This window comes from Arachis ipaensis, chromosome B10, assembly GCF_000816755.2.
Source record: "Arachis ipaensis cultivar K30076 chromosome B10, Araip1.1, whole genome shotgun sequence".
Classification (NCBI taxonomy): domain Eukaryota; kingdom Viridiplantae; phylum Streptophyta; class Magnoliopsida; order Fabales; family Fabaceae; genus Arachis; species Arachis ipaensis.
In genome coordinates, this window is record NC_029794.2 from 23,421,766 (window position 1) to 23,434,028 (window position 12,263).

General features: G+C 35.6%; 2 protein-coding genes across 2 annotated transcripts; one reads left to right on the forward strand and one right to left on the reverse strand.

Annotated features, from left to right (window-relative positions):
- Positions 911 to 5,509, forward strand: LOC107624427. The gene is made up of 4 exons (XM_021113542.1): positions 911 to 1,134; positions 1,248 to 1,400; positions 4,645 to 4,841; positions 4,949 to 5,509. Exons 3-4 carry the CDS (start codon positions 4,646 to 4,648, stop codon positions 5,284 to 5,286), a joined length of 534 nt encoding a protein of 177 aa, XP_020969201.1. The 5' UTR covers positions 911 to 1,134; positions 1,248 to 1,400; position 4,645; the 3' UTR covers positions 5,287 to 5,509.
- Positions 7,630 to 9,741, reverse strand: LOC107620405. Its single transcript, XM_016322570.1, has 2 exons — positions 9,034 to 9,741; positions 7,630 to 8,481 (listed from the first exon to the last, which is right to left on the reverse strand). Exons 1-2 carry the CDS (start codon positions 9,739 to 9,741, stop codon positions 7,630 to 7,632), a joined length of 1,560 nt encoding a protein of 519 aa, XP_016178056.1.

Consider the following 12,263-nt stretch of genomic DNA (forward strand, 5'->3'; position numbering starts at 1 on the left):
AAAAAAAAAAAAATTACAATATAGATGATAACAAGTCTCATAGAGGCTGAAATTTTTGGGAGTTCATAAGTTCTTGTGCCAAAAAGCTGAAAATCTCATGAGAAATGTGGCAAAATATATTGATTAGGGTATCTTTTCAAAGTTAAGTATGGGTTTATATAAGTACTTGTAAATCAATCTTAACCTCTTGCTTTGGTTGTCTTTTACGTATTTAATTTACTCTTCTAATGTTTCATGAAATCTTGATTTCTTTAAGCGTAATTAGAAGATGTTCAATTGTTATCATGGTTTTGAAAATTCAACTGAACAGGCCGGTTGGACCGGTCCGACCGTGAAAATACAAATAATTTTCAAAAGTCAAACCGTTCATTTTAAAACTGGATACAAATCGCTAAATCAGCCGGTTGGATTGGATTGGATTGGAAATCGGCCGGTTTGGATGGAACGACGCCGTTTCAGTTAAAAAAAAAAAAAAAAAAGAACGCGTGCTCAGTGCTGTGCCTCCCACTACCCCTCTTTCGTTCATTTACTCTTCTAATGTTTCATGAAATCTTGATTTCTTTAAGCGTAATTAGAAGATGTTCAATTGTTATCATGGTTTTGAAAATTCAACTGAACAGGCCGGTTGGACCGGTCCGACCGTGAAAATACAAATAATTTTCAAAAGTCAAACCGTTCATTTTAAAACTGGATACAAATCGCTAAATCAGCCGGTTGGATTGGATTGGATTGGAAATCGGCCGGTTTGGATGGAACGACGCCGTTTCAGTTAAATAGAAAAAAAAAAAAGAACGCGTGCTCAGTGCTGTGCCTCCCACTACCCCTCTTTCGTTCCTTCGTATGTTCTTCACTAATCAAGTAATCAGAAAACTCAACTCAAAGAAAGAAAAAGTGAAAACCCTAGGTAGCCTCCACTGCCGCCGAACGGAGTGAGCCACTGCCGTCGTCCGTCGTTGTCCGAGGCTTCTCTCTTCGTCCTTCGGCGTTCTCCAAGTCTCGAACCGCTGTCCGCTCTCAGATTCACCAGTCGCAGTCGCGCAGCTTCTTCCTCGAGCGTCCGTTGTCTTCGTCTTCTTGCCGTCGTCTTCGTCTGCTGACTCTTCTCGCCGCGGTTCTCGCCGTCTCAGACCGAAGGTCAGTGCTCACTGCTCACTTGTTCTTCGTTTTTTTTTTAATGCTTTGTTCAGAAATCAAATCACAGGATGATTAATTGATTATTGAATGTTTTGTGATTTTATTGAAGAAAACCCTTCTCCATTCCAATCTCCTTCCTTCGAGTTCAGAGATCAGAAGTTCAACCAAGAGAAAAGCCCTAGCCTCCACCACCGTCGCAAGGAGCAGCCGTGTTTGCCACCGTCCGCCGCAGTCAGGGTTGTCTCTTTGAGTCTTCGTCCGCCGCAGTCAGTGCTCACTTGTTCTTGTTTCTTTTTTATGCTCTTTTCAGAAATCATTGAACGATTATTGAATGTTTATGTTTTTATTGAATGATTATCTGATTAATGATTATTGATTATCTCCTCTGTTCTGCTGTTGTTTTGTGTTTTGTGATCTTTTTGGGTAGTGATGTGCTGGTTTGTGTTTTACTGTTTTGTGATTTAATTGTGCATAAATTGTGACTGTCTTAATAATTAATTGAACTCCAATATTTTGTTCAAAACGTTCCCAACCTTGCTGTCCTTGAATGCTGGAAATATACTGCTTCTGCCTGGGTTGCGGAAATTAGAGCTTTTATTTTAGCACAATAGCATTAATAAATCTAGACTTTGAATTATTAGGAATCAGGCTATACTAGGGCTAGAAAATATGAATTATGTTCTATAAGCACCCTTTTATTTGGGTCTTAAGACTGACTTTTGTGTGTCATTAAGCTTCACAAATTATGCTGCATTATGACTGGCTTAATTCTGAAATTAATTTATTTGTCTTAGTTTAAGGTGGATGTATGAGTTTTTAAATATGGTGATATGGTGAAAAAATTTTATTTTTGATTTACTATCTTATTTTCCCATATACAAGTCCTGAACTATACTTTTGTTGTACATTGCATCCTGCATAGGTTTTTGTTGCATTGAATGGTGCATTTCAATATTTCATACACTTTTGGAGTACTTCGCAAACATGTATAATGCAACAGTTGTTAGTCAATTAGATTTGGACTTGAAACTCAGTATATTTTGTATACTAGCTGCCTAGCTGGGCTACTTAATCTTAGTCTTAATTAAAATATAAGGTTAAGGATTTCACAACTTTTGTATTTCTAATTTTACATGTTAAAAACTGATTGTACTAAGAAGCTAGTTAAAAACATATTTTTTAAAGCTTTGGACTAAACCTGTACGCAAATACATGAAAAGTAGTTTATTACTTTATTTTACTGAAATTGTAGAGAGTTTGAAGAGAAAAGTGTTCATTTCTTGAAGGATTGCTGCTTCTGTTATTTGAAACTTTAGAGATATAATTACAAAACGATTTTTTCAGTTGAATTACGGTTAAACCAGTTAAACTAGTAAGCCAATGAACCAATGATTAAAGCGGTTTGGTGACCAATTCGGTTCTCAGAACCTTGATTGTTATAAATCACCTTCATTTAAGAATTCGAGTCATAATTACTAAATTGGCATGGACTCTTGGTTTAGGGTAAAGATTTTTGCTCTACTACGTCTAAAGGAAGGTTATTTTTGAATTAAGACACTCTTTTAGTTTTAGAAAGTTTTTTATCAAACAGAAAAAAAGTTTTATTTGTCTTTTGCTACTACAGAAGTTTAAAAATAAAGAATGAAAGAAAGTGACACCAACATATATCTTAGTTCAATTTTGAAGTGTAGTGAGATCTATATCTTAGTTCAATTTTGAAGTGTAGTGAGATCTATGTCTAGTTTTTATTACAATTATGGTGCAATTTCATTATAACGATCAATAAGATTACAAATACCAATTCAAATACATGAAAAGTAGTTCATTACTTTATTTTACTGAAATTGTAGAAAGTTTATCAAACAGAAAAAGTTTTATTTGTCTTTTGCTACTACAGAAGTTTAAAAATAAAGAATGAAAGAAAGAGAAACCAACATATATCTTAGTTCAATTTCGAAGTGTAGTGAGATCTATGTCTAGCTTTTACCATAATTATAGTGCAATTTCATTATAAAGATCAACAAGATTACAAACACCAATTCAAACTATAATTATGAGTTTCACAAACCAAGACAAATCAGAATAGTCAAAACCAAACAATCAAATCAATAATAAAGACTCAAACGTAAACAGAAATTATTTGACTTTTTTTTTTTTATGTAATGTTTTTTCTTTCATTGGTTTTTACTCAAAATTTTTCATACTAAAACATGTATTTTTCTTTTCAAATAGAAAGACTCTATAATCTAAAACTCAAATATATCAATTTGAAATTAAATAAAGAAGAATCACAACTCTCAAACCTGCTGGTTGTGTATTCTTTATTTTTTCTTGATTTTTGATCATCTTTTTATAACAAAACAGCAGCTCCTGATCTTATTAGTCGTTGTTGTCCCAATCAATAATCGTTATTGACACAAATTTTATTTCTAATATTAACTGCAATCTCTTCTAGATTTCTATTAATTCTTGCTCTTGATGAGATAAAGCTCTTTCAATATAACCAAATCATCATCTTCAACCTTTATTATATACCAAAATACTTAATACACAACGTCGATAGTCTATACGCAGCATCTACGTTGGCCTTCAGCCAGTTCTCCGGTGGAGGTCTCCAGTAATACTCCTATTCTGGTTTTGTCTGAGCTGTTTTTTTTTTTTGGTTTCCCACGGTATCCCCCAACCCGGCAGGTTAAGGACTAATCCGTCGCGGTAATGAGCTCCATTTAAAGGTTTGCCGCTGGCCAATGGGTTGCTGCATGCACAAGGCGGGATTCGAACCCCCGACACTTGCTTAAGCGGACTAGTGAGCTAACCACTAGACCAACCTAACTTGGTTACAATTAGCTCATTTAACTAGCAAAATAATATTCATTGAGAGATTTATTTCAGCTACATGAATGGGCTACAGGCCCAACAAGAGAAAGAAAAGAACAAAACAGAAACCCAAAAAGCACACATAACAGTAGTAGCAGAGTAGTGTTATATTTTCTGAGGCGGTGTGTTACGTGTGTATATTGACGCATAGCAGTTACCACATCGCTCTTCTCTTGTTTAAGGTATGTTTCCATTTCCTTATTCTTCTTCAATGATGGCTGTGCCTGTGAGACATTCCAATCACTTTCTCTAATTGCAGATTCCCACGTTCCTTGCATCATTGGTTTTCCTTATTTTACTGTTAATAGTTTTAATTTGGTCGTGAATTCAGCATTTTTGTGCTTCAAATTGAGATTAGGATTCTAGACATAGAGTGATCAATATATCCACATTTTAAAGCTACTAAAATATACAAGTAACATTCAAGAGTTTAATTTTGATATACTGTTAATGTAAGGTAATTTATGCAGTCTGGTCAATTGTTTGCTGACCTGACACTATGTAATTAGATACCTAAAAACTGTTTTAGTGCATCAAAATTAAATTCATAAGCTTAATTTATATCTCCTTGAAAATATACAAATATAAGAATCCTTCAAAATTCTCATGTCTTTACGTGAATTCACATTGCAGAATGAAACCAGAATCGAAAAGAAAGAGTGACAAAGCCCACACTTATAGCCATGAAAAACCTTCATGCTTTGATAGTTTTGCTGAAATGTCAAACGCTCTGTTAAATTTTGATATCACCATAAGAAACCAAAGTTCTCCCAATATTATTGGTTCTGCAACTAATCAAGATCCTAATTCAATTCAATCTCTCTCAAAAGGTTAGTGTTTCATTTTTTTTTTAATTTAAATTCAATAATAATCTTGAAATCATTGTGAGTATCTTTTTACTCTTTTATTATAAATTTAAACTTAACATGTGTAACAGATTGCTTCGACTTTAATAATTTATGGAAGACATTGAATTACATAGAGAAGAAGAATGCAAAACGCATAATCGTCGTTAAGAGGGTTGATAAGAAAAAAGAAAAGAAAATGAAGAGGAAGAAGGAGAAGGAGGAATTTCAAATAATAAAATTCTTGACAATGAACCCAAAGAAGCCGTTTGAAAGCATTGTAAGAGTAAAAGGTGGAAACAGAAAGGAGCAAAATTCAGAGAAAAACTCAGATAATCAATTTGGCTTGGAAGAGTTTATTGATGCTGTAAATCATGGAGGCTTTCATCTTAGAACAAGGATTCATCTTAAGAATAAGAATACCCAATAGAAAGAACCAAAACACAAATAAATTTGGTTAGTTTCTATCATCTTAGAAGAAGAGATTTTTCTTCTAATTTAAACAGTGACTGTATGTCCGTCAAGATTTATATTTCTCTTACTTTTAGTGTAGATAAGAACTTCTAACCGTGATATCATGATGAAATCTTGTTAGATATTATTCAATTTGTTTTTCCTGTGTTTTCTCTTGCTTTAAATTTAGTGTTTAAAGATTTTTTTAACCATTCTTGTAATATATTAGTCAATTTGTTTTTCATGTGTTTTCTCTTGCTTTTAGTTTTAGTGTTTAAAGTTTTTTTTGTGACAAATTCTTTTATATGCCGTAAAACGAGAGTGAGAAATTTGTATTCGGTAAAAGATGATATAATTTTGTTCAGAGCCGCCAAAATGGGCTAAATCTATGGAGCAGTCTGTTTACCCATTTAAATGGGCGGATTTTGCCTCTAAAATTAAACCCGTTTAAATTTTTGGCTAAACGGGCTGAACCCGATTAACCCGAAAAAAATAACGGGTTAAACGAGTTAGCCCGCAGGCTAAACGGGTGGTCAATTTATTTTTTTTTATGTTTTTTTCAAAAAAAGCAGCACTTTTAGCCGATATTTTTTTCGATCTGATCCGAATATCCGATCCATCAACTAAAAAAAAAATATTATTTTTAAAGGTTTTTGACCTAAAAATAGTATTTTTTGTTAAAATATTTTTTAAAAATAAAATCAAATGATAAATGGGCTGGCCCGAACCTATTGAGCTGACCATAACGGCCCGAGTTAAAAAATTCTGGCCCATGAATAAAGCGGGCTTAAAATGGACCAGTCCATTTAACCCACGAATTTAACAGGCCGGGTCTAAATGGGCTGGGCTAGCCCGTTTGATAGCCCTAATTTTTTTAGAGTTAATACTTAGATTGTTTTTTAAAATTATATTTATATTTTAGAGTGATCCTAGAATTTAGACAAGATGAATAAGTGTAATGTTTTGACAGTTTTGTTATATATTTTTATTTTGTTGGCACCCAAATTTAATTAAGTTGGTTTAAACTCAACAAAAATCACTCACACAAAGTGCGTGTGAAATCATATACTTCTTTTTCTAACATAAATTATTTGAATGAGTTTTTTAAAAAAAAGTTATTTTTCTAGATGATTTTTTTCTTAAAAAAAAAAATAAGAGACAAAATTTGATTTATATTCAAATGTAAACTTATATTTTTCTATTGGTCAAGTGGTTAGCTCATTCGTCCGTTTAAGCACATACTAAAAATTTAAATCATGTCTTATATATACAGCAATTCATTAATCAACGAATTTTAAATAGAACTCAAATCCCTAATTCAAATGTACTACGGTCTTACCAATGAATTTTGTCTGGATTTAAGTCATATTTTGGATCAGTGGAACTTGATCCATGTATTTCTCTAAAAAAAAAATTTTCTTTTGCGTTAGAATTTATATGGGAGAAGTACAGGCCGAACAAAAGAAAGAAAATAATAAAATAACAAAAGATATTTAAAAATAAATATTTTTATATATTTTTTTAAGATAAATGTTATTTTATTAATATAAAATAAAAGTATTTCCATAAGGAAGTACAAAAGAATTGGGTATTCTCATTTATCATCAACTGTGACTGAAAGACTAAGAGTTTAAAGAAGAGTAAAGTAAGAGTAAAGAAAATTAGCAGCATCTATCAGGTATGACTCACGAGTTCACGCACTAAATTCCTGGCTTCTTTCACTATCTCTGGTGTCGGGCTTATTACCTTCTCAAAAATACACTGATTCCTCGCTTTCCAAGTGCTCCAACACAGCGCCGCTATGAGGAGGGTCTTTTGTCTACCGTCGAATTGAGCCGCTGCCCAAGATAAGACTTGTTGTCACCAATTGAAAAAGGTCTCTTCTTCTCTCATCCATAGGTCAGGGGTTATTAAGCTTAGGCTCCATATTATTGAAGACAGGGACATTGGAACAAAACATGAGAAATTGATTCAGCTTTCAACATGCATTTTGGACAAGTGGCAGGAGTGGATGCGAACCAGCTGTGAACTTGTTGCAACACTGGAAGCTTTTCATGAAGACTTTTTCATAGAAAAATCTTAATTTTATGTGGTAATTTCAACTCCCAAATGCTATTCCAGACTCTGTTGTGTATGTTCTGGGCCTCAATGAAGTAGGAGAATGAAAGAATCCATAAGCAATTTTGTATCCTGACCCAACTTCATATATACCAGATTTTGTCCAGCACCAATTAACTCCATCCTTCTCCTCTGTTGGTTTGATTGAAAAAATTTTATTGCATATATCAACTGAAAAAATCGACTCAATCAGATTTCTATTTCAGCTTCTATCAGGATTTAGTAACGCACTAACGTAATACACTTGCAGATTTGGCGGGATTGTGAGTGCATTTTGAGGGACATTAAGGGGTACTGGTGGTGGGAGCCAGGGGTCACGGAAGATGCGAACATTAGTGCCAGAGCCTATTTTCCATAACAAGCCTTTCTCGATCACCTTGCGCCCTTCAAGAACACTTCTCCAGCCCCACGACGATACGCTTCCTATCTCTGCATGTAGGAAATCTGTATATCTGAAATATTTAGCTTTGAGCATTCTTGATAGAGTAGAATTAGGGTATTTCATTAGACGCCAATATTGCTTGCCCAATAAAGCCAAAATTTGTGCCCTTAGGTCCTTGATCCCCAGCCCTCCATCTTTCTTCGATCTCGTCATTGTGTCCCATTTAATCCAAACCATTCTTTGTTCTGCGCCTTTTTGACCCCACCAAAATTGCGAGAGCATGCTATAAATCTCAATCAACAGCGTGCCCGGGAGCTTGAAACAAGAGAGTGTATAAATAGGAATCGCCTCCCCCACCGCTCTCAATAGCGTGTGCCTGCCACCTGATGACAATAGACTTCTTTTCCAACCCATAATCCTCTTCTGAACTTTATCCTTGATAGCTCCAAAGGTTGCTTTCTTTGATTTTTGAACTATAGAGGGCAGTCCCAGGTATTTGTCTTGTGCTCCGATATGTTCAATATTTAGTGTCTGAGCAACTACTAGTCTTGTGTTCTGAGGTGTGTTGTGACTGAAAAAGATAGCCGACTTATTCAAATTGACTTTTTGCCCACTGAAACCCTTATAAATCTCTAGCAATTCTAGAATATTTTGGCTTGTATTAGGTGCGCTCTTGCAAAAAAGGATTGAATCATCAGCAAACAAAAGGTGATTAACTGTTTGGCATCTCCGATTAACTTGAACTCCTTGAATTAATCTGTTTTGCTCTGCCTTGTGTAGCAAGAAGGAAAGCCCTTCTGCACAAAAAAGAAAGAGATAGGGGGTCACCCTGTCGGATGCCCCTATTTGGCCTAAAATAGCCAAAAGGTTGACCTTCCACAACGACAGAGTAAGAAACAGTCGTTACCAATTCCTTAGTCTAGTTAATCCATTTAGCATCAAAGCCCAGCTTATCCATAATATACCATAAAAAATGCCATTCAACCTATCATAAGCCTTGCTCATGTCTAGTTTAATAGTCATCTCATGCTCTGCCCCACTTCTCTTATTTTTCAAATAGTGCATACATTCGTGGGCAATTAGAATATTATATGAAATGAGTCTACCTTTGAGAAACGCACTCTGATTTGGGCTTATAATTTTATTCATAATACATTGTAATCGGTGCACCATAACTTTAGAAATAATTTTATACATAACTGAAGACAAACTGATCGGTCGTACCTGAGTCATGTCACTAGCATCTGGCACCTTTGGAATCAAACAAATTTGAGTATGATTGAAGCTTTTTAGAATTCTGCCACTGTGAAAGAAACTTCTCACTGCCTTAAAAAAGTCACCTCCAACTATATCCCAGAAAAAGTGAAAAAACTTAGCTGTAAATCCGTCATCACCAGGAGCACTCTGAGCATGAACACTAAATGTAGCTCTTTTGACCTCGTTCATAGTTACTGGCTTTTGGAGCCTACGGTTCATGGAAGCTGTAACCTTAGGCTCCAAATCCTCTAAGTATGGATTCGGATCAGCCAAACAAGAAGAAGTAAAAATATCGCAAAAGTAGTCTTCAGCTACCTTTGCAATATCCTCCAGTTTCGATGCAATCTCATTGTCCCTCCCCACTAATCTCCAAATTATGTTCCTTCGCATCCTTGATTGAAATTTCTGGTGAAAGAATCTAGTGTTCTGATCTCCTTCTTTTAGCCACTTGACTCTAGATTTTTCTCGCCAATAGCTCTGTTCTTTCAAATATGCCAGTTCCAACTTCTCCTCCAAACTGGTAACCTCCTCTCCCCCATTGATTCCAGCCACCCGTAACTCCTCTAGTTTAGCTTGAAGGTCCTCAATTTCTTTTCGGGAGTTTGCTTTGTGATTTTTTTGCCATTGAACTAGTTTATATCTACAAACTTTCAACTTTTGGGCCAAGGAGAACATAGCCGAGCCTACAACTTCTATTCTCCACACTTCACTAACAATTCTCTTGACATCCTCTTCTCCACACCAACGTTCCTGGTATTTAAACCACCTTTTACTATGCTATGATTGAGGTTCGGTTTCCATCAAAATTGGAGCATGATCCGAGCCTGACTCTGTGAGCCTGTGCACCACTGCATTCGAAAACTTCAACTTCCATTCCATCCCAACTAAATAGCGGTCAAGCCTCTCCTTTACCAAATCCTCTCCTTGTCTTCGATTTGTCCACGTGAAAGGGCGTCCCACCATTCCAATATCCACTAATTCGTTACTGTCAATAAAATTAGTGAATGTTGCAATGGTGGTTGCTGATTTTTGGCCTCCACCCTCCTTTTCTGCTTGGCTTGTTATAGCATTAAAATCGCCTGCTATTATCACTTTTCCTTCCAGGTGTTGGCTCATTGTTGTAAGCTCCTCAAACTGTAAGGATCGAATTTGTTTCGAACAACTCAAATGGACACCAATGAACGACCATACCTCACTACTTCCGACTTCCTTAATTTCGGCTGCCACAAAGAATTCTCCATTGCTAATAATTTGAACACTGATGCTGTCCTTCCAAGCTAGCACAAGTCCTCCTGCCACTCCTGCCGGGTTAACAATATGCCAGTTTTCATAGCCGCATACCCGAAGTTTTGCTTCCACATGTCGAGATTGGTTCTTTGTTTCACTTATATACACAATCTCGGGGGAGTGGGATTTACAGATCCCTTTTAAGGTGTGAATTGTCAGGGGTCTCTCCAAACCCCGACAATTCCAAACTATAGTTTTCATGGCGCCTTGGGTGCCATTTGTAGGCTGGCACCCTCCACCATATGTTCAACTGCATTTTCATCTTCTATTCTTACTTTTTTTGTAGATCCTTCAGCTATACCACTCATCAACTTTTTTTTGGGTTCACTTTTAGTATCTGACTCTGCAGCACCTTGTCTTGCTAACCTTTTCCACTTTCTACCTTTCTCTGTGGTGATACACTGCCTAATAGCGAATTGCATAAGCTGCCCTTCATCCTCCTTGGTATTGGACTGACCAGCTATGATAACCTCCATGCATTTTGTTCTAGAATTGGCTGATTGAGGTGACTCAGGTGCTGCCCTGTTACCAGTGTCTTGTGGTTTCAAACTTTGTTTCCCTTCTTGCATTGACATCCCTGCAAATTCTTCCAATAAGCAGTTTAAGACCGGTTTTTTCTTACGTTGAGTGGCCTTATTCTGGTTTTGGGTTGAGTTGTTGAATGTTCTTTCTCTTTCAGAGTAGATTCGCGTTCCAACTTGGCTGGCTTTAACCCATTCGCCAATGTCATCCTCTTTTACCATATCACTCTCTGTGTCCTTCAGCAGATCATGGCATTTTTTCACGTCGTGCCCCAATTTTGCACAATAGGTACAGAACTTTCCAAGTCTCTCATAGCGCAGTGCCACTTCTACCTCCTTTTTATTAAGTCCTGCCACTATTAACTGATCTCTCACTTGCCTGGCAGCATCAATATTGATTTTGGTCTTCACAATCCTAGTTTCTCTGCCTCGCATCTGAAATTTACCTACCTCCAACACTGTGCCTAGTTTCTCTCCCAATTTACGTCCAACTTCGAGGGTTTTAAATGATTCTGGAAAACCTCAAAATTGAACCCAAACTGGAAAATTAAAAATAATCTCTTCATCACAGTTCTGATCTTCCTTCCATCTCTTGACATGGAGCACATAATCTTTGAATAGCCATGGAGAACCACGTTCAACACGCAAGATATCCACTTCTTTATTAAAAAAGAATTGGAAGGAATTATCCCCTTTGTCACTCACGCTAAATCCTTCCGGATTTCCCCATATAGCCTTTAAAGCATTCTCCATGGTTCCAATTGAGAAGGTTTTAGACGCAAAGAGTCTGCCATAGAGACTATTGGAGCAAGCGTTAATACCTTCTAATATGTTTGCCTCTTCCAATAGAATCACATTCCTACCTCCTTTCCGGTTGTCTTTCTCGGTCCGGTTAACTAATATAAATATTTTTATATTTAAACTAACACTAATTAAATTTTTAATTTTTTTATTAAAAATAATGACTCTAATATTTGCAAAATAAAAATCGAGAAGCATCCAACACCAATAGTATTTCTTATTCCTCATATCCATGGCACAATAGTTCTGAGGTAAAGATTGTTATTGCTTCTTCTTAATTAAGGTATGTTGCACTACAATTCCTCCATCCCTTATTCTCTTAATTGGCACATTATTCTTTTGATAATGATTTTCTTCTCTTTTAATCATTTTGATGCCTGTAACAATTAGAGGTCTCAGTCACATTCTGAGTTCTGACATTATGTGATCCAAAATTTCACATTTTTTACATACCTCAAAATCCATAATTTTTATATTTTTTTTTCAATTTTTTTAGTAAAAAAAATGATAGAAAAATATAAAATAGATGGATTCAAATGAAATTACTATAAGAAAAATATAAATATTTTTATTTAAAGATTTTATTAA